At 43.7% G+C, this 24,089-nt stretch overlaps 1 protein-coding gene across 2 annotated transcripts in view; it reads left to right on the top strand.

Moving 5' to 3' along the window:
* Window positions 1–24,089, top strand: part of KCND3 (potassium voltage-gated channel subfamily D member 3) — a 421,590-nt gene that overhangs the window by 394,211 nt on the left and 3,290 nt on the right. Inside the window, exons 4-6 of one of the 2 annotated variants that reach the window (XM_040423873.1) lie at window positions 2,047–2,139; window positions 9,982–10,038; window positions 12,595–12,842. In XM_040423873.1, coding sequence (XP_040279807.1) covers window positions 2,047–2,139; window positions 9,982–10,038; window positions 12,595–12,842 — 398 coding nt within the window. The remainder of the gene's footprint in view (window positions 1–2,046; window positions 2,140–9,981; window positions 10,039–12,594; window positions 12,843–24,089) is intronic. The other variant, XM_040423874.1, reaches the window with a different exon arrangement.

Genomic DNA, 24,089 nt, shown 5'->3' with positions numbered 1-24,089 from the left:
AACTTTAAACCACATCACCTGTATAGAAGGGGGGAGGGTTTTTGGGGGAAGGGAAATGTTTAGGGAAAGGATTATTGCACTGTTTATATGTGTTTTATCTTTGTTTTCACTGCACATATCTGTAAAAAGGAATATGACCTGTAATTTGATCCAATATGTACCTTTGAATGTAAATGTGCAAATTATATCAAAACCTAATAAAATGCATTTAAAAAAAAAAGACTATGAAACCAATAGATGGTGCTGTTCATGAGTCATCAACAGCACCATCTATTGCATTCATAGTCTTTTTATAAGACTATGAATCCAATAAATGGTTCTGTTCATGGGTAGTGTTGTTCGTGAATATTCTAATCGCAAATTTTCCATGCAAATGGTGTTTCAGCTGAAAAACAAGCAGACTCAGCTAATTTGCATATGCTCATGATTATGCAAATTAGTTTACATGACAAAACTGTATAGAAAGGTTATTGAATATTATGTTAGGACAATCAGAAAACTTTTTGTCACCCTAATGATATTGATCTAGGTGCGCAGGTCCACCCAAGTCATCCAACAGTTATGAAGCAACTTTGAGGCTTACTGGCTGGGGAGGGAGGGGGGGAAGCTGGTTTTGAATGTCTCATAGTGCACAAGGGTGCCATTGTAAGGTATGCTGACTGTATCTGTCTCATGGATAGATTGTTGGCTTGCACATACCCGGCTTTTGGCATGTAGCCTTTGTGTGGTTGTCTATTGTATGTCATAGATAATAGGAATCCAAGATGCATCCAGATGTCCTTCCCATGCTGTTTTCAAACCATTTCAGTGGCGTTTCCATCCATTTCTAACCTTTTTCTGGGAACCAGGCACCCTCTCTTCTTCAGAGCAGGGGGTGCCTGGTTTAATGCTTGGGTCTCCCATTGATCTTCATTGTGCTGTGGCATACACAGTATTCAGCCGAACACTGCGATGTGCCAAGCATAGCGATGCTTGAGCCGAACTGCTGTTCGGCCAAGCATGCTCTCTCAACACTACTCCTGACTTTTCCATTTTAGTAACTACTTGCATTCTCCATGTAATAATAATCCTGGAGCATCTATTCTCATCACTCTATGATGTACTATTCCTTTATCATTTCTGCTAGAAGTTATAAATGAACTACTAGCAGTTTGCAGTGAAGGTCCATTTGGGAGTTACCATTTGCGAGGGGGGGGGGGGGGTCCCTGCACAGTCTGACACTGGCAGCACTGATTGGATAATGTCAGACTGTGCAGAGACAGACCCCCAACGGTTACCACCCATCTGGATGTTGATTGCAAACTGTAATGTAATTCATTCATAACTTCTAGCAGGAATAATAAAGGAATGGCACAAGGAGAATGTAAGTATTTATTTATTATACTCACTTATATAGCGCTACTATATTCTGCAGCACTTTACAGACATTAGCATCAAGCTGTCTCCAATGGGGGTCACAATTTAAGTTCCATATCAGTATCTCTTTGGCGTGTGGGAGGAAACCAGAGTACCCGGAGGAAACCCAAGCAAACATGGGGAGAAGATACAAACTCCATGCAGATGTTCTTCGTTGGATTCAAACCTAGGACCCCCGCTCTGCAAGGCACCAGTGCTAACCACTGAGGTGACAGGTCCTCCTTAAGAATTCCACAATAAAATGAACGATAGTTTATACACGGATAACATTGTGTAGGAAGGATCAATGAAGCAAACCTAAAATATCAACAATCCAAATAATACAAACTTTAAAACAAAAGTGTTGCAACACTGAAAGAAAAATACTAATGTATACCCATTACTGCTAAACGCATGCATTGCTGACAACTTCGACCTGTCTTTATCATATGGAACTTGTGCTGCATCTATGAGCAGTGGAAGGAACCAGTTAGGAGGAATTAGGAGGAAGGATTATCAGGTATAGTCTTCTGAAAAGTAACCTGTGGCCGGACAATCCACTTTACAAGTCACAGCTCAGAACCGTTCTGATCCCTTATTTCACAGTGGGCTTTATTAAATGCATTAATGTTAAGCTCTGTCTCTGCTTAGGGCTCCACCGAGGAAGAACCGCACATTGCAAAAACAGCTTCCCTGATAGAAAGTCAACACCACCACCTGCTGCACTGCCTGGAAAAGACAACTGTAAGTACAACCGTGGCCGATGACACAATCTGCTATGTATGGCTCATTCTATGAACCACCTGTCTTCCCAGGGATGAATGTAACCCGCACAATGCATGTGGCTAGTGAGATCTTCATACAGAACTATCAAAGATACCTTAATGTGTTAGTTTTCCTTAGACTTTAGGTAAACTTACTGCAGGATCTTAAAGGAGCTGTCTAGCCATGTACAATTTTTTGAAAACCGCTTAGAGAGCTATAAAATAATAAAAAAAAACTCTTGTGCTTCTGCTCCAATGCCTCCCGATCCCTTTCCAGTTTCTGTACTTCCTGCTCCAGCAATATGGTCTCATCGTAAAAATATGACCACTGCAGCCAATCACTGGCTGATCTGTGAACACCACTGAGGTCACCGCTGTGGCTAGTGATTGGCTGTAGCGGTCACAAGTCCATGTCAAGAAGTCTTAGATGGAGAAGGAAGTACAGAGACTGCCAGGATCGTTGAAGGCAATCTGTCAGATTTATACCTATGAAACTGGCTGACCTGTTGTATGTGCGCCGAGCAGCTGAAGGCGTTTGTGTTGGTCCCATGATTATATGTGCCGTAATTGCCATAAATGGTTTAATATATGCAAATTAGCCTCTGGGAGCAACGGGGCGGTGCCATTACTCCTAGAGGCTCCGCCCTCTCTGAAACTGCCAGGCGTTCTCCACTTTGATTGACAGGGCTAGGCAGTGAAAACGCCATCACAGCTGATTCTGTCAATCCAAGTGCAGAGGGAACGTGCAGCTGCAGAGAGAGCTGAGCCTCTAGGTGTAACAGCAACGCCCCCATTGCTCCTAGAGGCTCATTTGCATATACTAAAGCATCATTTTTCTCAGCAATGCAGGCACATATGAACATGGGACCAACACAGATGCCTTCAGCTGCCAAGTGCACATGTAACAGGTCAGACAGTTTCATAGGTACAAATCTGCTGACAGATGCCCTTTAAGGTAAGTATAATTTCTAATATTCTAAGTGGCTTCAAAAATTTTAAGATGGTTGGACAACCCTGTTTACACACACACAAAAAAAAAAAAGTTTAATGACAAATTCATCAATTACTACATCTGCAAGTTTTACACAAGCAGGATTCATTTGTTTAGCTGCACAGTAATCAATACTATTATGCCTGAAGAATCTGAATGGAGATGGTCATGATAAATAGCTGTGGTCGTAAGCGTAGCTCAGAAAACTGGTTAATGAGCTTGGCTTTACTTGTCCATTTAAAACATTGGGGCACATTTATTAAGACTGGCGTTTTAGATGCCGGTCCTATTAAGCCCTATAGCTGGCGGTGGAACGCCGAATTTATGTAGCGGCGCCAGCCTCGACATAACCTCGGTGCATACAGTGCCGATTCTAAATGTAAGACAGTTTCCTTGATCTCTTATATTTAGACCATTGTCTACACCTAAATCAGAAAATGATGAATGAGACAGTCCCCTCCCCTTCCCTGCCCACACCATGCCCACTTTTTTAGACCTGGCGTGAGCGGGTAAGAAGACGCAGATTTTGCCGCACCATGGAGTGCGACAGAATCCGTGCCAGATATACACCACAAAAATGGCGTATACCTGGTCATAAATGACCCCCATTATGTTTCCTAGGAATTATAAGAATCTAGAAGGATATGTTTATTGGAGAAAACCGTACAACTAAAAGGAGGTTCTAGTACCCTGTTGGGCTGCCTCTAGCCTGGATACAAGATGAGATATGGTGGACATGGAGGCATTCCACATGGTGTACTGCAGCACATTTGCCCACAGATGTTGCAGCAGGGCCTGTAGATCCTACAGACTCATAGATTGAATAGATTGCCAAAGCTGGTGTCCAGGCTCTCGGCTTTGATGTGCACATGGACCCTTGTGGCCTTATACAGTAGTCACTTACAATCTCAGTAATGTCAAATCCTAAAGATCTTCTGAGACATTAAAGGTATTGCGCAGGGGTTTTATATTTATGACCTATCCTCAGGATAAACACAGGTTGAAAGCAGCACTAGTGTACCATAGATTCTTCCAGGAATGCACCAGCCACCGTGCAACCTCAGATCCACTATGGTTGCTACATAGATACCTCAAAAAAGGTCAATGACAGCATGTCCTCCAAAAGTTCTTTATTCACAAAGGGTCCATAATAATGTACAAAAAGAAAAAATGCAATGTTTCGACTTGAGAAAGACTACCATGCAGTCGAAGCGTTGTATTTTTTCTTTGGCACTTTTTATCCTCAGGATAAGTCATCAATATCTGATCAGTGGGGGTCCCACGTCCAGCACCCCTACCAATCAGCTCTTTGAAGAGGAGGCAGAGCTCCGTCGCCTCGGAGGCAAGTGTAATTACAAGTACTCGCTCCAGTCACTTGAATGGAGCGAGTACTTGTAATTACACTACTCCGACACTGCAAGGGAGACGATGCACAGTGTAATGAAGAGGAAGCAGAGCTCACATGGAGTGCCAGCTGATCGGCTGGAGTGGTGGTGTCGGACCCCCACCGATCCGATATTGATGACCTATCCTGAGGGTAGGTCATCAGTATAAAACCCCTGTACAACCCCTTTAGGCTTCTCTAAGACCAGTAACAAATTTTTATATCATAAGGACTGGTGGAGGGATTTGAAAAAAGGCTGACCTGTCAACCTGCGCTCTTGATCCAGCATTGGGCGCCCTTCTCCTCCACTATTGATCTCCGGTGGACTGGAAGTGTGACATGCCGTCTACACGCATGCACCACGGTTGGCCACTCAATGGCCTTGGTGGTGACAGCAGTCACATGTTGTCACACCTCTAATCCAGCAGAGACCAGACGTGAAGAAGAAGGGAACTTTTTTTTTGCTAATCCCTGCACCTGTAAGAGAATCCCTTTGATATTGATGGCCTACATATGGTTGTGGCTGTGCCTGGTCTTACAACTCAGTCTCAATCACATGTGCTGTATGTAAAATGCCTGGGTAAACAATAAATGGGACACAGTGACGTCTTAATTCAGCTGATTGGAGGGGGTGTCGGGAGTCAAATGTCCACAAATCAAATAATGATAGCTCAGTCTAATGTTGATCTATCAACGTTAACGGTCTAGAACAGCCTTATAATATTCATTATATTAGAGCACATTGACAGCCAGCATAACATGTTCTAAGGAAGATAATGTACCATACATATAAAACCAAAAAATCCAGTTGATATCTGCAGCAAATAGAAAAAAAACTTTCCCCCAACTGTCACCACCATAAGTTAATTAGGGCTACATAAGAATGTTTCACCAAAAATATTTTACATTAAAAATACATTTGTGAGCTCAGTTCTCTGGCTCGTGAATGCAAGGCTGCACAATGTCCCGAAGAAAAAAAATCTAATAAATGTGAAATTTACGTGGAACAATGTTTGTTCGTGCTCTTTTATTAAGTCAAGATTGGTTTATGAAGCACACCGCTAGATGTTCTCTGCATCTTTACATACTGCAGATTACAAAATGCAGGACAATTTATTGCTGGCAAATTAACATATATAGGGGTTCATTTACTAAATGATATATGACAATTTTGTAAAGGTTATTTGCACCTCAATCTGCGACTTTTCACCACTCATGCCATGTCTAAAAAAGCAGGAGTGGCATGGGTGGGGAAGGGGGGGGCACTAGGCCCGTCTCATTTATCATTTTCTACGCCTAGCACAGTAAATTTGTTAGCAGTTAAAAATAAATATTCTGGAAAAGTCCAGATCTCACCAGATCAGTCAGTGTGGTACTGTTAGATGTTTCCAGTAAGCCGAATTGTAGCCAAGGCAGTCGGCTATTAGGTGCAGGAGCGTCCCTCTTCCTTTCTCCAAGCTGGTGCAGTCGCAGACACTGCACTTACACATCGCTGTGGCTGTTCCTTTGCTTCGTGGAGTCTGGGAGTTTACTGCACAGAATTGGAAAACAAGAGCACCCTGGGTGGTATCCGATGTAGTTTATTTTACATGCTTAAAATTATTCTTACAGAATTAAAATCTTGTGGTTATGCATATAAAACATCATAGGGTTTTAAGATGTTCTATATGCATAACCACAAGATTTTAATTCTATATAAGTATAATCTTAAGCGTGTTAAATAAACTACATTGGATCCCACCCAGGGTGCGCTTGTGGAAATGTGGATTCAAATACAGGGATCCTCTTTTTGAGCAGGGGTCCTACTGGATGTGCAGTATCAATCTTATCAGCGTATTTTCCTCCGGTGATAGATATAAAACATCACAAGTAGAAACATGACATAAAATTCTGTGCTAAAAAAAAATACATGATCAATAAACTAAAGATGAGCAAATTTTCAGAAATTTGTTTTGTCTGATTCGGCGACATTTTAAACAATAATTTGATTCATAGCCAAATCCATTCTACATGAATTGAATATTCTCCAATTCCCCTAAAAATTGGTATATAACACCCTCTAGTCTCCTAGGACTCCCCCCTCCCTTTTAACCTCAAATGCAATGACAACAATAGCAAATAATTACACTGACCTATATATAGCTATGTGTAAATGCATGGTTGACGTCATTAACAAACAGTGTGTTTTAAAACACACTACACCGTCTCGTGTTCAGCTTTTTCTTGGTGTTTTGGGAAAAAACTGTGACTTGTTGTGACCAAGTGTCCAAAACACACATATGTTATTGTCATAAGAAAAAGTGGCTTGTTCTGCACAAGCATGCAAAAATGATGAGTAAGGAAAAAAATCAGTCTGTCCTCTCCATTAATATAATGTACTTGTCCTGAACATTTACATCGTCTATGTTCATTATTGTCTATAAGAAATTCAACAGAGCAACAAGCACAGCAGCTTATTTTTTCATATCTGCATTATTATATTGCATTGTCTGTCAATGCTATATAAATGCTCCTGTTCTTATGCAATGTTTGCTTCTAATTGACTGTACTAGATTGAGTTTGCCTTTGTATTGAAAACTTTGTTTTTGCTTTCTCATTAAACTATTTTCTTGCCAGAATGCTACTGAATTGGCTATGTGATATTTGCTACAAATTGGCTCACTGCTGGTTTGAGATTTGCCTACTGAGAAGAAACAAAAAATATCTATTAAGACAGCTAACTGGCAGGGCTTAGCGGGAAAGTGCATAACTGATGATATGATAAGATATGCATGTCAGGAGCTTCATACAAAGCACTTCATGGACAAACTTCCCAAAAAAAGATTTAATAATACATTTATTCATTTCACTTTTGCATCTCCACCGTACTTTCACCTTCTTCTTCTGAAGCAAGAGTTAAAGGGGTTTTCCTGCAAAGAAGGATAGCTTATAAGTGATCCCTAAGGGTCAAATCTCTGGGAACCCCAGCAATCATGAGAATGGACCTCCTGACTCTCCATGACAATAGAGCACTAGCACTCTGTTCCTTTCACTTCTATGGGAATACTAGAGATAGAGCATGTACTCTACCAGATAGTTAACTTGGAGATTGTGGACATCTGTTCTTATGATTGCTAGGGGTTCAGCAGTAATACTCCCGGTGATCAGTGGGTAGGGAATAAGTGTTTTTTTGGTGTAAAACCACCTTAAAGTAGTGGTCTGAGATTTTGATATTGATGGCCTGTCCCAAGGATAGGTCATCAACATCTGATTGGTGGGGGTTCAACTCCCAACATCCCCTCTGTTCAGCTGTTTGAAGAGGCTGTAGAGCTCCAGTGAGTGCTATGGCCTCTTCATAGGCCATATGATGTCACGTTGATCAGTCACATTGCCTATTTGCAGCTAAGTCCCATTCAATAGCAAGCACAGCTGCTATACAATGTACGGCGCTGTGCCTGATGAGCTGTGAGGAAACTGTAGGACTCAAACAGCAGCCTCTTCAGACAGGATAGCCCATCGATATCAATATCACGGACAACCTCTTTAAAGTAAACCTGTCACTTTCAGTATGGTGAGGCATGTTATAGAGCAGGAAAATCAGAGCGGATTATTGTATAATTTTGGAAGAAAAGAGTCAGTATAACTAGTCATTTGTTCATTTAAATCTCTGCTCTTTCTAGGAGTCCAGTGGGTGGTCCTATTCAGTTATTGACATCTGTTCATCACTGATAAGAATACCCACATGGCTACTAAACATAGAAAGACCAGAGATTTTCATAAATAAATTGCAAGTTATATTGAATCCTTTTGTAGAAAACTATATATTAATCAACTTAGCTACTAGTGCTCTATAACATGCTTCCTGCAGATATGACTTATTCCCATCTCAGACATTGATGGCATATTGCTAGACTATGCCATCAATTTTAGATTAGTGCTGGTTCCACCTCTACGACCCGTTCCTATCTCCAAAATGGGCCCCCCGAAATTGAAAGAAAGCGCACCTCACAAGTTTGGCTTTCCTCCATTTCCTCCATTCACTGCTTTTTGGAGTTCTGAAAATGGCCGAGCACTGGCTCTGTTATTTTTTGAAGCCCCTTAGCAGTGAATGGAGAGGGGGCCATGCATGCTTGGTGCCCTCTCCATTCACTTCTATGGCTTCCTTGCCCAGAAATTTTCAGAACTCCCATAGCAGAGAATGGAGAGCACTCTGCGCATACACAATGTGCTCTTATTCACCAAAGGGACCCAGTTCTGGAGATAGGAATGGGTCGCAGAACCGATCTGAGATTGATGGCATATCCTAGTGATATGCCATCGGGTTTGAGATAGGCCAACCCCTTTAATATACAATGTCGGTAAGAGCAGTGAGACTATGGAACTCTCTGCCTGAGGAGGTGGTGATGGTGAGTTCACTAAAAGAGTTCAAGAGGGGCCTGGGTGTATTTCTGGAGTGTAATAATATTACAGGCTATAGCTACTAGAGAGGGGTCGTTGATCCAGGAAGTTATTCTGATTTCTTGATTAGAGTCGGGAAGGAATTTTTTCCCCCTAAAATGGGAAAAATTGACTTCTACCTCACAAGGTTTTTTTTGCCTTCCTCTGGATCAACTTGCAGGATAACAGGCTGAACTGGATGGACAGATGTCCCTTTTCAGCCTTATAAACTATGTTACTATGTTAATGTGACAGATTCCCTTTAAGGCTTCTTCCATTGGCCTTACAGACATTGAAAGGAGTGGTAGGGCACATGCTCGACTGCCACACCATTCCAACTCCTCCTCACTGCGGTCATGCAGTGAAGTTGAACGGGGTGCCTTGAGGTTGGTCCCCATGATAATGATTGGTGGGATCCCAGCCATGCGGCACCCAGTGATAAAGTGACAAACGTCCATTGTGGGACGTGATGTCTACCATTTGCATCAGTGAACTGTATAATAGGATTGCGTCCATGGTGGATCTTTCCTTTTGTGTGGGAAGAAAATCTCTATCCAGAAGTGAGGCAATTGGTAAGCCAATCATTAGAATTATTGTTTGTGGATGCTAAATATTGAGAATAAAAAAATTGTTTAGAGCACAAAGGTGCACCTTTATTGTCACAAGAGCGATCTTCTAACAGACCATAAATTATTCTGAAATAATAATAATGTTGATAAGAGACTGTCAATCAACAGCGGACATAGGGGAACATTACTGCCCAAAAGCTATAGAAGTCATGATACCAGGCTATAATCCAAGGGCGCAATCTTAGATAATGTAGTCACTATTTTTGTAAATTTCATGCCATTGGAGTATTAGGTTCTTCTGTGCTAAATGACCTTTAGAAATGAACAACTTGTGACAGTGAAGCAGACCCTTGTCCTTTAAAACCCAGCATGTGCGATATGGAATGTTGGAGCTGAGAAATGGAATGCTGGAATGTACAATCAATTTGTGTTCTTATCTTCTATTGGCATGTTGTCCTGTAGGGATTGTCCTATCTTGTGGATGATCCCCTATTATCTGTACGAACTTCCACTTTCAAGGTATTACATTTTCTATTTTAATTCATGTGTTTAATTAAGGATGGGCAAATTCGCAGGTTTTTTAAGTCAGATGCAAAACAATTGACAATCAATTAGAGAGAGGATATAATGTATTTGTAGGGCCGCCATCAGGAGTTTGAGTCTAACACAGCCAAGAAGTCTGCGTCCTTTGACCCCTCTTTATTATGGCTCTAAGGGTACAACATAAGGTGGCAGAACCCCTGGGGCAGTAGGGGTGAGATGCCACATGGCAGAGGAAAGGCACAGGGAAGGCTCTGTGGGAGAAGTAGCGGGTAGTAGTGGGGGAAGGGGAGCAGGGGAGAAACAACCTGGCAGGGGCTTTGTGGATAACAGGGGAAAAATGGTAGGTGGGAAGGGGCTCTGTTGGGGGCAATGGGGAACAATAGGTGACAAGGCTCTGTGGGCAGAAAATGGGGCAGAGAGAATGAAGTGTTATTGACAGCAGGGTGGGCAAAAACCTGCAATGACTATGTGAAGGGACAGGTGGCACTGTTCCCTTTAGAGGGGCTTTGAACCTTTGGGAGGGGAATTTGGCAACCCCCTCCCCCCTTTGGCAGACATGTGAAGGGAAGCATACTTACCTGCTTCCTGGCGCTGACTCCCAGCTCCTTCTCTCCCCAGCCTTGGCTTCTCTCCTTGTCCCCTAGGCCATAAACGCAGCAAATTACTGGCCTCAGCAATGACCTGCTCCTCTTGGGTCACATGACCATCTGACATGACACAAGAGGAGACTCTTGTGGCCAGCAGTTAGCTGTAGCGGCATCAAAACAGGAGAGAAGGAGCTGGGAGCCAATGCCAGGAAGCAGGTAAGTATGTTTCCCTTCGTAGGTCGGCCAAAGAGAGGGGGTTTGCCAACATTCCCCCCCCCCCCCCCCCCCCGCCAAAGGTGCGCACACTTCTTTTTAGTTTCATGGCAGCATGGCCACACAGCTCGGAAGCTAACCCCCGGTAAAGTCTGCTTCTGAAAAGACTCCTTACGTTCTCTCCTTAATGTTAGGAGAGAGTGATCCTGGATTATAGGGATAACTGTGCAGTCATACAATTACAGCTGCACAATACTCTCTATCCCTTCCCAGCACTCATCTCTATGATCAGTGCAGGGAGGAAACAGGAAGCTAAACTATCAATGTTCAGCCTGACAATGCTGAAGCCTGGAGAGGTTAGTAACCCACTAGACCCCAAGTATGCAGCATTAACCCTTCCACTACCCTCTGCTGGAAAGCATAGCCATTTAAAAATAGGTATGCAGGGGCTCTGTTGGTGGGCAAGAGGGAAACACTGCCAGGGGAAGGAATAGTTTAGCAGGTAATGGCTAGCAGCCTTTTTTTCCCATCTTTGTGGACAGGCACTTTAAGGCAGTACCGACTACGACCACACAGCCCTAATGGCGGCCCTACATATTTGCATATACTTTTATACACTTTGTTTCAATCCATTGCCACAACAAGGTCTATGTCTAAACAATGAAACCAGTGAAAATGCCCACTCTTGGTTTTAAGTTGGTTTCTGTGTAATCCACCCACTCCCAGATTGTCTAAGGCCTCATGCACACGACAGTATTTGCGGCTTGGATGCGAACCCATTCACTTCAATGGGGCTGCAAAAGATGTGGACAGCACTCCGTGTGCTTTCCGCATCCGTTGCTCCGTTCCGTGGTCCGCCAAAAAAATATAACCTGTCCTATTCTTGTCCATTTTGCGGACAAGAATAGGCAGTTATATTAATGGCGGATCGCAAAACACACAACGGTCGTGTGCATGAGGCCTAACACAGAGAAAAAGTTTGCTAAATGTGGTCAATGAGTCAGTGTCAAATGGAGTCGAAAGAAAATAGATCTATGAATGATAGATAGTGCTTTCATGGTAAACTCTAGAGAGTTATACTGCACAGTAGGCAAGAATTTGCCATAGAAGCATTCAGCAGAAATAATGGAAGTAAAGTACTGCAGCAAAAAATGTTATTTCTGTCTAAATGAGAAGTAATATGAGCGCATTAAACCGGGAAGGCGAGACAAAGGTTATTGCACTTTTTTAAGATTCCATCTCGCCATAAAATCGAAGCATACTGCGTCCTTACCATTATAAACACGAGTTCAAATCTGAATTGCAGTAACCCGTTAAAGGGCTGTAAATGGATTTTTGTCTAACTGCAGTGCCATTTGATTATAGGGGTTGTAGCGGGTATTGAAGCTCAGGTTCATTCACTTGAATGGGGCTCAGCCATTATACAAACATAGCCCATGGGTAATAGCATTACTGGGGGGGGGGGGGGGGGGGAAGCAGCAGACTTTTTTTCTAATTTCTATCAAGCCCTTTCATTCTAATTGAAAAGCAAACGCACAACACGCTGGATATAGTTCTAATTTGCCTGCTGAGAAATTGGTTTATTAATAAACTGGAGCTATAAAGTGAGTTGTGCTTGCTTGGAAGTGTAATGCCGTTACTGTGCTGTATCTCCCTGTGATAGCAAGGCGTTCTGTAGACTCAGCAGTATCTGCCATAATCATTCCGGCATTGATATTTTGTCTCTCCACAGAACCATGAGTTCATGGACCAACAGATGTTTGATCAGAACTGCTGCGAGAGCTCCATGCAGAACTATCCCTCCAGCCGCAGCCCGTCACTCTCCAGTCATCATGGATTTTCAAGCTCTTGCTGTTCTCGTCGGAACAAGAAGACCACGCATCTCCCCAACTCGAATGTTCCGGCTACAAGGCTACGTAGCATGCAGGAGCTTAGCACTATCCACATTCAATGTGGAGATCCACCTTCTCTAACTGCAAGGTAGGACTGGGAGGGCAAGATGAAAGCATGGGGCAGATGCATTAAAGAGGATCCCTCACCTCTCCTGACAAGTCTGTTTTAGTATCTACTTGCATTCGCCAAGTAAAACAATTCTGTTGGCAAAATTCTCATCCTAGTCCTACTAGAAGTTTATAATTGAATTGCCAGCAGTCTGCAATAAAGGTCCATCTGGGTGTTACCAGTTGGAGGTGTGACACTATCCAATCAGAGCTGCCAGTGAAAGACTGCAACCATCAGCACCACCACCACTGGTAATACCAAGTTGGACCTTTGGTGGCAAGTGATTCATAAACTTCTATTAGGAATAATAAAGTCATAAGAATAGATGCTCCAGAATTGTTATTACATAGGGAATGCAGGTAGTACGATAAACATGTCAGGAGAGGTGTCAGGTCCCCCTTTAAGATTGACATTTCATATGTCAAACAGAAGATCATTGGAGCAAAATGCGACACATTTCATAAATTTGTCGCCTCTTGAAATACAGAAAATGAAATCTTAGCCTGCTATGAGAAGGGTAGATTTGTGCCACTTTTTAGCATTTTCTATCTTTAAACTTAGGCCTAGTTCCCACTTCAATGATTTGATCAGTTATTTCTATCAGTTATTGTTGAGTGAATCGAAGTATCCAAAGTGGACTTTGATCCGAAATTTAGGGAAAGTTGGATTTGCCGGAAAGCCGAATTTCCTTGCGCTTCGTGGTAACAAATCAATAATTTTCCCTGAAATGGCGGTAAAAAAAAAAACAATCATACTCACCTCATCCATTTGGGCACGAAGAGGCCGCCACGGGCATCTTGCTTAAAGATCCCATGTACAACGTCACCACGCCGGCCAGCGTGATGACATCATCATGCACTGCGAGAGATTTTGGGCTCAAATGGAGAAGGTAAGTAAAATGTATTTATTTATTTTACTAATCAAACCCTGAAAGGCTTTAATATGCATCTCAGATACCACGATCAGTGATGAATGCAGCATCTGAGGGGTTCGATGATGGGAGGCGATGCAATCTCCGTTCCCCCTCATTGCACCCGCTATTTACAAAGAAATGCACTTTGTGACAAAGTATTTCCTCACAAAGCAATTTTGGCAAAGTAGCCAAATCTAATTTTTAAGAACTTTGCTCATCTCTAATTGTAAGCCAAAACCGGGTGAGGGTAAAAAACCCAGAAGATGCAAATCCTTCCTTTATACCTTATGTCTGTGGAGGCTCCTCTTCTGGTTTTGGCTCACAATCACTGATGGAAATCACCGACCAAATCACTGAAGTGTGAACTGGGGGAATTTATCAAAGAACGGCGTTTTACACCGAACTTTGCTATCTCCTGAGCTGTCAGAGTATGCGCTTGATTTATGACAAGATGTACACCTCATCATAAATTAGGCAGTAGAGTAATTTAGACAGCACTCCAGTATTTAGATTAATGCTTTTTTATTTGCCGGACATAGAGGTCCTTTTTGGGACTGAAGCTGGGGCTTCAGTCCCAAAAAGGACCTCTATGTCCGGCAAATAAAAAAAGCATTAATCTAAATACTGGAGTGCTGTCTAAATTACTCTATTACCTACCAGTTCCGAGGGGTGGATCCAGGAACGCACTTAGACGCGCACCCTAAACCTACCAGTCTCAGATAGAGTGCCGTGGTCATCTCGTGATTTCTATATCATAAATTAGGCAGGCCATGCACCTAAAATAAAATCTACACGTAGCTTTCAGTTACCATTTATGCCAGAAAACTGTGCCAGGGCTGATGGTCCCCCCCAACACTCCGCCCCCACCATGCCCCCTTTTAGGAAAGTTTCAATTCTTTGGTTCTTGAGATCTGCACACCTTCTTAAAGGTGGGTGCTCACAGAGGGATAAGTAAATATCTGAGAGAAATTCTATGGCACACCAATGGTGGTTGGTGTGCCATAGAATTTCTCTTAGATACCCTTTTAGGAAAGTGTCAAGGGCAGCGTAGAAACTACACTTGCGCCTAGATTAAGGTGCAATTGCATTTGTAAGGTCGCAAACCTGGGGTTTAGGGCTTTTTTTTTTTACACAAGAAACCTGGTATAGGAGGGATGAAAGAAAAATCTGCTGGACCATTTTTGACCATGGACATTTTTGCCGGACATAGAGGTCCTTTTTGGGACTGAAGCTGGGGCTTCAGTCCCAAAAAGGACCTCTATGTCCGGCAAATAAAAAAAGCATTAATCTAAATACTGGAGTGCTGTCTAAATTACTCTATTACCTACCAGTTCCGAGGGGTGGATCCAGGAACGCACTTAGACGCGCACCCTAAACCTACCAGTCTCAGATAGAGTGCCGTGGTCATCTCGTGATTTCTATATCATAAATTAGGCAGGCCATGCACCTAAAATAAAATCTACACGTAGCTTTCAGTTACCATTTATGCCAGAAAACTGTGCCAGGGCTGATGGTCCCCCCCAACACTCCGCCCCCACCATGCCCCCTTTTAGGAAAGTTTCAATTCTTTGGTTCTTGAGATCTGCACACCTTCTTAAAGGTGGGTGCTCACAGAGGGATAAGTAAATATCTGAGAGAAATTCTATGGCACACCAATGGTGGTTGGTGTGCCATAGAATTTCTCTTAGATACCCTTTTAGGAAAGTGTCAAGGGCAGCGTAGAAACTACACTTGCGCCTAGATTAAGGTGCAATTGCATTTGTAAGGTCGCAAACCTGGGGTTTAGGGCTTTTTTTTTTTACACAAGAAACCTGGTATAGGAGGGATGAAAGAAAAATCTGCTGGACCATTTTTGACCATAACCCCTTCTGCTAAATCCCACCCATTTTACTCACCAATTTTGATAGGGAGGGGTGGAGAGTTGCAAGTTATAGTACAGATAATCCCTGAACCATAATTTCTGACCTTGTTTTGTCCCCAAACTGGCACAAATTTAAAAATAAATTCCCCTATAAATAACTTGCAAAATGTCATATGGTAAAATTGTATTGATGAAGGGATTTAGGGGGATATTTATGAAGCTGAAATCCTACTATATTAGTCTACTATATTAGTATAATCTGCGACTTTACCCCGCTCATGCCAGGTCTAAAAAAGTGGGCGGAGAAGGAGATGTTCCGGCAAGGAAGCTGTCTTACATTTAGAAGCGGTGGTGGATCCACCGAAGTTATAAAGAAGCTGGCACCTCTACATAACTCCGGCGGATCCACCACCGGCGCAGGGGTTTATTAAGGCCGGCGTCTAAAACTCCGGTCTTAATAAATGCCCCCCTTAGTTTTGAGGGTATTATGGTTTCATCAAATAAAGGTTACTCTTTGTATTAGATCTCATGCACAAAACATGTTCACAAATTGGGATCCCCAAAATATTTATGCGCTCCGTGTGCCGTACGCATTTTTTTTTTTTTGTGGACCCATTGACTTCAGTGGCTCTGTGGCCCACATTTTGCAGACATATTCTATGTTCTGTGTGCTTTCCGCATCCACTTGTCCGTTCCACAGAAAGATGTCCTATACTTGGCCGGGAAAAAAAAAGTGGATGCAACATGGACGGTATCCATATTTGGCGGATCCACAAATTGCGGACCGCAAAAGACACATGATCGTGTGCATTAGGACTAAAAAAAGTTTTAAAAACGCACCACTTTATCACAGTTTTCAAGATCTGTGCTTGTAGGTTTTCAGTGAGAAATATGTCCCAATCATACAATGAGAATATGGGTACATGGACACACGGAAACATCCCATGCACCATGTGTTCATCAGATGATCAGGACAGTAGAATAGAGGTTCCTATTAAATGATTGCAATAAATGATATAAGGAATTGATACTGAAAGTACATTGTTGAATTGTGTAACTTTATATTGTACAAGGAATAACCTTTTTTTGCTGATCCCTTTAAGAATTCATCAGTGAAAAGTACCTGAAAAAATGATCACGAAAAATGAAGCAAGCATATGGTTTATTGGGAATCATAACAAATCTCATTTTACCGCTTGGTAGTAAATAGAGCTGTTAGTGGAAGCAATTCTAGACACAATAGGGGACTGTGTGTCAAAGAGGGATTAAGAAGTAATGAAGGCGTGCAAAAATAGAAGATTTTATGATACATCAAGCCAGCAAAATGAAGGAAATACTTAAAAAATACAATAACCCATCAACATCTGCCCTATAGAGAGGGGATCGAGAGGGTTTCTTATACGGTTATTATTAATATTTGGAATAGCAGTAATTAGGATGTGGGAAAAATTGGCTTTATCGTTACTCAGCAATAATTTACATGTTGCATAATACTCTTTATAAGGGGCAGATTGGGAACCGAAAGCAAAGAAAAATGGCCTCATGTTGTAGGTGGGTTTAATTTGGCAGAAGGCGGAGGCAATAGAAATAGGCAGGGGTCAGCTATACAATAGTGCAGCAGAAAATACCATCTCAGGAGTATCGAATACCACAATGTAGCATAAAATAATGCCCCAGCAGAACCAAATACTATAATGTGGAACAGAATGCTGCCTTAGCACCCCCAAAGCAACACAAAATGCCTCCCCAATAGCTGCCCCTCTGTGGCAATCTGTGCCAGCTGCCTTGTTCTGTTGCAGGGCAGGGCCGAGGAAGTTAGACACAGGCCACAGTTCCAAGCCAGCATGCTGCCTGGTCTTTCAACTTTACCAAACATACAGGAGAATATAGCACTATATATCTATTACATCTATTGATGTATGCCCTGATTGTAGACGCTCTCCTTTCTTATCCTCTCTAGTGATGAGCGGCAGGGGCAATATTCGCAAATATTTTGTAGAATATTCGTCATATATTCGCGAATGATATTCTTGATTGCAAAAATCAGCAATGTATTATTCGCGTAATGCGTGCAAAATACTGCCGTGGGTCACTTATGCTACATTTTTCAAGCTGGTATAAGTTTCCTGAGACTGGAGAAAATGGTTGGCAGGGCAGAGCATTAGATAAGCTTTATATGCAGATAGAGTGCACCAATATATTTGCGCTTGCGAATTTTGGGCAATTACTGATGCGCATATTTTTTCGCAATATGTGCAACTTGTGACATCACAGCACTATGTCTGTAGCATGTATGTATTGTAGGAAGGTGCAGGGGGTCCATCATTGACGGAAGGTACGTGTCACCAAGGTTCCTGGCCTCGGTGAGATAGGAACCGGTAGTCTAGTGTGTTAGCAGCAGCTAGGCTGGCTGACACTGTGTTTTTTACTTAGTGTGGCTGTAAAGCCGATCCGGGCCGGTTCTTATTGGGAGCAGCCAAAGAGCAGGGTGGGTGGCTGTTCCCCATGTTCCAGGCCAGATTTTGGGCTGGGAATAAAAACCCAGCCAGCAGTCACAGCTGTGTGTGGATTACCCTGCATTTTCATAGTTGAGCTGTGAAGCACTGTGGTCTTGGGTTCCAACCAGTTGGTAGCGTGCTGGAGAGCCGTACGCTGAAAATCAGGCTGCGGATTGCCATGGACAAAACAGTCCGCCAGGTGACACGTTTGTGCTGTGGACTTTATGTGGTGTAAATTAACACCAGGACTGAACTTTTGCTTTACTACCGTGTTCTTGCCTCTGTACTGCGTCCGCTTAACCTGCCTACCAGAGCAAATCCCTACAATTGGTGGCTTGGAGCGGGCAAGAGCAGTGAGGCTGACATGAACGCTGAAATATTTTTGGTTTGCATTTTTGGGCACAGTTGTATGTCAGTTATCAAACCAGCTAATTTCAAACCTGTGTCACATGACAAAATGGAGGCTGTTGTGAAGGCCCTCATGGAGGCTAATTTGCAGCAGCGAGAGACCAACCTGCACCAGCGAGAGGCTAACAAGCAGCAGCAAGAGACCAACCAGTTGCTGCTACAACACGCAATGGCTTTGCAGACAGCAGGAGCAACCCAAGCGTCCACGATCCCCGGAAAGCAGTCCGTGCAGTGATCCCTAAGATGACACCCACAGATGACATCAAAACCTACCTGGCGATGTATGAGAAAGTGGCCACCGGGGAAAGACTGCCCCAGGACCAGTGGGCTGAGGTTGTCGCTCATTTCCTGGCATCATAGTCTCAGCGGGTGTATTTCGACTTGCCGGACGATCAAGCGGCCGACTACCCAAAAGTAAAGGGTGAGATCTTGGCAAGACTGGGGGTGAATGTGCTGGTCCGGGCCCAGCGGGTGCATCAGTGGGGGTTCAACCCGGCTGAGCCAGTGAGACCCAAGTATTACAGGGAGTGCAGAATTATTAGGCAAATGAGTATTTTGACCACATCATCCTGTTTATGCATGTTGTCTTACTCCAAGCTGTATAGGCTCGAAAGCCTACTACCAATTAAGCATATTAGGTGATGTGCATCTCTGTAATGAGAAGGGGTGTGGTCTAATGACTTCAACACCCTATATTAGGTGTGCATAATTATTAGGCAACTTCCTTTCCTTTGGCAAAATGGGTCAAAAGAAGGACTTGACAGGCTCAGAAAAGTCAAAAATAGTGAGATATCTTGCATAGGGATGCAGCACTCTTAAAATTGCAAAGCTTCTGAAGCGTGATCATCGAATAATCAAGCGTTTCATTCAAAATAGTCAACAGGGTCGCAAGAAGCGTGTGGAAAAACCAAGGCGCAAAATAACTGCCCATGAACTGAGAAAAGTCAAGCGTGCAGCTGCCAAGATGCCACTTGCCACCAGTTTGGCCATATTTCAGAGCTGCAACATCACTGGAGTGCCCAAAAGCACAAGGTGTGCCATACTCAGAGACATGGCCAAGGTAAGAAAGGCTGAAAGACGACCACCACTGAACAAGACACACAAGCTGAAACGTCAAGACTGGGCCAAGAAATATCTCAAGACTGATTTTTCTAAGGTTTTATGGACTGATGAAATGAGAGTGAGTCTTGATGGGCCAGATGGATGGGCCCGTGGCTGGATTGGTAAAGGGCATAGAGCTCCAGTCCGACTCAGACACCAGCAAGGTGGAGGTGGAGTACTGGTTTGGGCTGGTATCATCAAAGATGAGCTTGTGGGGCCTTTTCCGGTTGAGGATGGAGTCAAGCTCAACTCCCAGTCCTACTGACAGTTTCTTGAAGACACCTTCTTCAAGCAGTGGTACAGGAAGAAGTCTGCATCCTTCAAGAAAAACATGATTTTCATGCAGGACAATGCTCCATCACACGCGTCCAAGTACTCCACAGCGTGGCTGGCAAGAAAGGGTATAAAAGAAGAAAATCTAATGACATGGCCTCCTTGTTCACCTGATCTGAACCCCATTGAGAACCTGTGGTCCATCATCAAATGTGAGATTTACAAGGAGGGAAAACAGTACACCTCTCTGAACAGTGTCTGGGAGGCTGTGGTTGCTGCTGCACGCAATGTTGATGGTGAACAGATCAAAACACTGACAGAATCCATGGATGGCAGGCTTTTGAGTGTCCTTGCAAACAAAGGTGGCTATATTGGTCATTGATTTGTTTTTGTTTTGTTTTTGAATGTCAGAAATGTATATTTGTGAATGTTGAGATGTTATATTGGTTTCACTGGTAAAAAATAAATAATTGAAATGGGTATATATTTGTTTTTTGTTAAGTTGCCTAATAATTATGCACAGTAATAGTCACCTGCACACACAGATATCCCCCTAAAATAGCTAAAACTAAAAACAAACTAAAAACTACTTCCAATTTTTGGGTTCATTGAGAACATGGTTGTTGTTCAATAATAAAATTAATCCTCAAAAATACAACTTGCCTAATAATTCTGCACTCCCTGTATAACCTGCTCAACCTTTTGCAAAAGTGGCTACAGTCTGACGTGCTGAGCCCCACTACTATGCTGGACCGGTTGTTAGCAGATATGTTCCGGAGGGCTCTGCCACCCCCTCTCCAGCAATGGATTGGCCAGGTCTCTCCAGGTAATGCGCTTGAGATGGTCGACTTGGTGGAGAGCTATGAGGCGACCCGGAACTTGCAGGGGGGTTCTTTTGGGAGGGGGGCAGTTAAATCCCGTAACTCTCCACCCCGGACCCGGCGACTGGTGCCCACCAAACCTCCCCGGGATGTAACCGCTGTGGACCCCGCTCCAATAATCTGCTGGCGGTGTCGGGAGCCTGGCCATGTTCGAGCTGACTGTCCACATCACCCATGGACACGAACTATGGCTTCTGTTAATCATTGTATGCCAGGAAACTGTGTGCAGTGGGTGCTCCGGAGTCGCTGAACCACCTGTGCCAGGTGGAGTTGGGAGACACTCCAGTGGTGGCTCTGTTGGACTCAGGGAGTCTGGTGACCCTGGTAAGCTTTGCTGAGTACACTGGCCATAAGGTCGGAGCCATGTGTATACATGGGGACTTAAAAGACTACCCTACTGCTATGGTGACTCTGTCCACGGTTTCCGGCAGGTGGACCCACAAGGTGGCTGTCGCAACCAACCTACATTATGAACTTATAATAGGGAGAGACTTCCCGGGCTTCCCGACACTGTGGTCGGTTATGAGAGTGACTGATACCCGTGAGACAGGGGTAACCCTAGCAGAGTGGCCCAGCTCAGGGGGGAGACCAGAACCCTATGAACCTGAGTCCGAAGGGCCAGCTGTAGGGGTGAACTCCACTTCGGTGGAAGAGGGGGAAACAACCCCGCTAAGTGTAATGGTGGGAGACATGGAGGACTTCTAATTCTGATGCTATCCCCAATACTGTGCACACTGTGCTCCCCAATGCCCTCAAATACTATATAGCAGAAGGAATAGTGCCATATTATATTAATACTACTAATAATAGTTCTCTCCTAAGAATTCTATTACCCTACAAAATATAATTTTGCCAAGTAGAGTGCCCCCAATGGTCACAGTGTTTTCCTACAGTGCTCTAATAATGCCCCCTATAGTGGCCCTAGTAGTAATATTACTAATACTATATTACCCTACTCGCCCAGAGTGGCATTAGAAATAAAGCCCCTCTGTAGTGCCCCAGTAGTCATAAAGCCCCCATATTTCCTCTAGAAGTAGTGATGCCTCCAGAGTGAATTCTAGTAATAATAATGCACCTGTAGTGCCCTAGTAGTAATAATTCCCCCTAGAGTGCCTCCAACAATAATAATGCCCCATAGCAGCTCCAGTATTAATAATGTTCCCTATAGTGCCGCCAGTAGTAATAATTCCTCCCTATAGTGCCACCCATTAAAAATAATGCCCCCAGTAGTAATTTTGTCCCCAGTATTAATAATGCCCCCCTATTGTGACCCCAATAATATCTGTAATTTTATGGAATTACATAAAAAGTGATTCCCTAAAAAGCTCATATCAGAATGATGAGCAATCTTCTTGTAGAACGGCAGTAATTTTCATTTCTATGCCGTTCCCCTGTGAACCTCTCAGCACTATAAGCTTGGATTGGCCTACCTACCTGATGTTCATATGCTGATTAAATAGAGAAAATATATGTTGGTCTCCACTATACTGGCCCTAGATGATATAAGCAACCTAAAAAGAGCTGCAACCTGTTGCTGCTAAGGACGAGCTGATAGAAAGCTTGCACCAACCCCCAGTTCTGGCATTCAGACAACCACCTGGCCTGAAACAAAAATTAATTAGGAGGAAACTTCATTTTCATGATGAAGACATTGCCAAGAAGCAGCCACATAACAGCATAATCTGCTATGTGTGGCCACATGAATGAATCATCTGCTCTGATGAGGATGAAAGAAATGGAGAAAAGATTAAGAAAACGTGCTAGTTGTACCATGAGAACAGGACTAGGGATATGGGACTGTTACCATATAGCATTATTAAAGCGGTGTCTGGTTTAGAAAAACTATTTTCTAATTCTCTATTAGGGTATTCTCAGTGAATAGAGGGAAGTTCCTCATTTACGGTCCATTCACACGTCCGTTTTTTCTTTCCTGATCTGTTTCGTTTTTTCAGGAACAGATCTGGACCAGATCTGGACCCATTCATTTTCAATGGGTCCTGGAAAAAATGTGTGCTGTCCGTTTCCGTTGTTCCGTTCCGCATGTCCGAAAAAATATAAAACATGTCCTATTCTTTTCCGCAAAAATCGGATCCTGGACCAATACAAAGTCAATGGATCCGCAAAAAACGGAAGACATTCGTATGTCATTACGTATGTCATCCGTTTTATGCGGATTCCGTTCCTGGAAATTAGGCTTCCTCCCCAGTATTAAATGTGACCAGTGCGGCCCCCTCCCTCTATATTCATTGGTGGCCAGTGCGGCAGTGCGGATTCCCAGTAAGTTTTCTACAGATCAGATTTTTCACTTCGTGAAAAACTCAGATCCGACAGTATATTCTAACACAGAGGCGTTCCCATGGTGATGGGGACGCTTCTAGTTAGAATATACTGAGAACGGTGTACATGACTGCCCCCTGCTGCCTGGCAGCACCCGATCTCTTACAGGGGGCTGTGATCTGCACAATTAACCCCTCAGGTGCTGCGCCTGAGGGGTTAATTGTGCATATCATAGCCCCCTATAAGAGACAGGTCTGTGCTAAAAGCAATGCGCCGCACAGACCTTTCACTTACCAGTAGGAGGAGCTCCCGGCCGGACACACATCGCAGCTCGCAGTCGCAGGTAAGTATAATGCTTGTATTTATTGCTAAGTAACCATGGCAGCCAAGACTGCAATAGCGTCTTGGCTGCCATGGTAACCGATCGGAGCCCCAGCGATTTAAACTGGGACTCCGATCGGAACTCTCCGCTGCCACCAATGATGGGGGGGGGGGAAGAGGTGAGGCCGCACTGGGCACATTTATTAATACTGGGAATCCGCACTGGCCACCAATGATGGGGGGGGGGGGGGAGAGGTGAGGCCGCACTGGGCACATTTATTAATACTGGGAATCCGCACTGGCCACCAATGATGGGGGGGGGGGGGGGGAAGAGGTGAGGCCGCACTGGTCACATCCGCACTGGCCACCAATGAATATATAGGGGGGGGCCGCACTAGTCACATTTAATACAGGGGAGGGAGGGGGTCTGCCCCCTCCTGCCTGGCAGCACCTGATCTCTCACAGGGGGCTATGATTCGCACAATAATTGTGCGGATCACAGCCCCCTGTAAGAGATCGGGTGCTGCCAGGCAGCAGGGGGCAGTCATGTACACAGTTCTCAGTATATTCTAACTAGAAGCGTCCCCATCACCATGGGAACGCCTCTGTGTTAGAATATACTCACGGATTTGAGTTTTCACGTTTCCGTTTTTTGCGGATCCGCAAAAAACGGATGACATACGGAAACATTTT

This window comes from Bufo bufo, chromosome 3 (genome assembly GCF_905171765.1).
Source record: "Bufo bufo chromosome 3, aBufBuf1.1, whole genome shotgun sequence".
In the NCBI taxonomy this organism is placed as follows: Eukaryota; Metazoa; Chordata; class Amphibia; order Anura; family Bufonidae; genus Bufo; species Bufo bufo.
The sequence above is the reverse complement of the archived record's forward strand: the minus strand, read 5'-3'. Positions and strand labels throughout refer to the sequence as shown.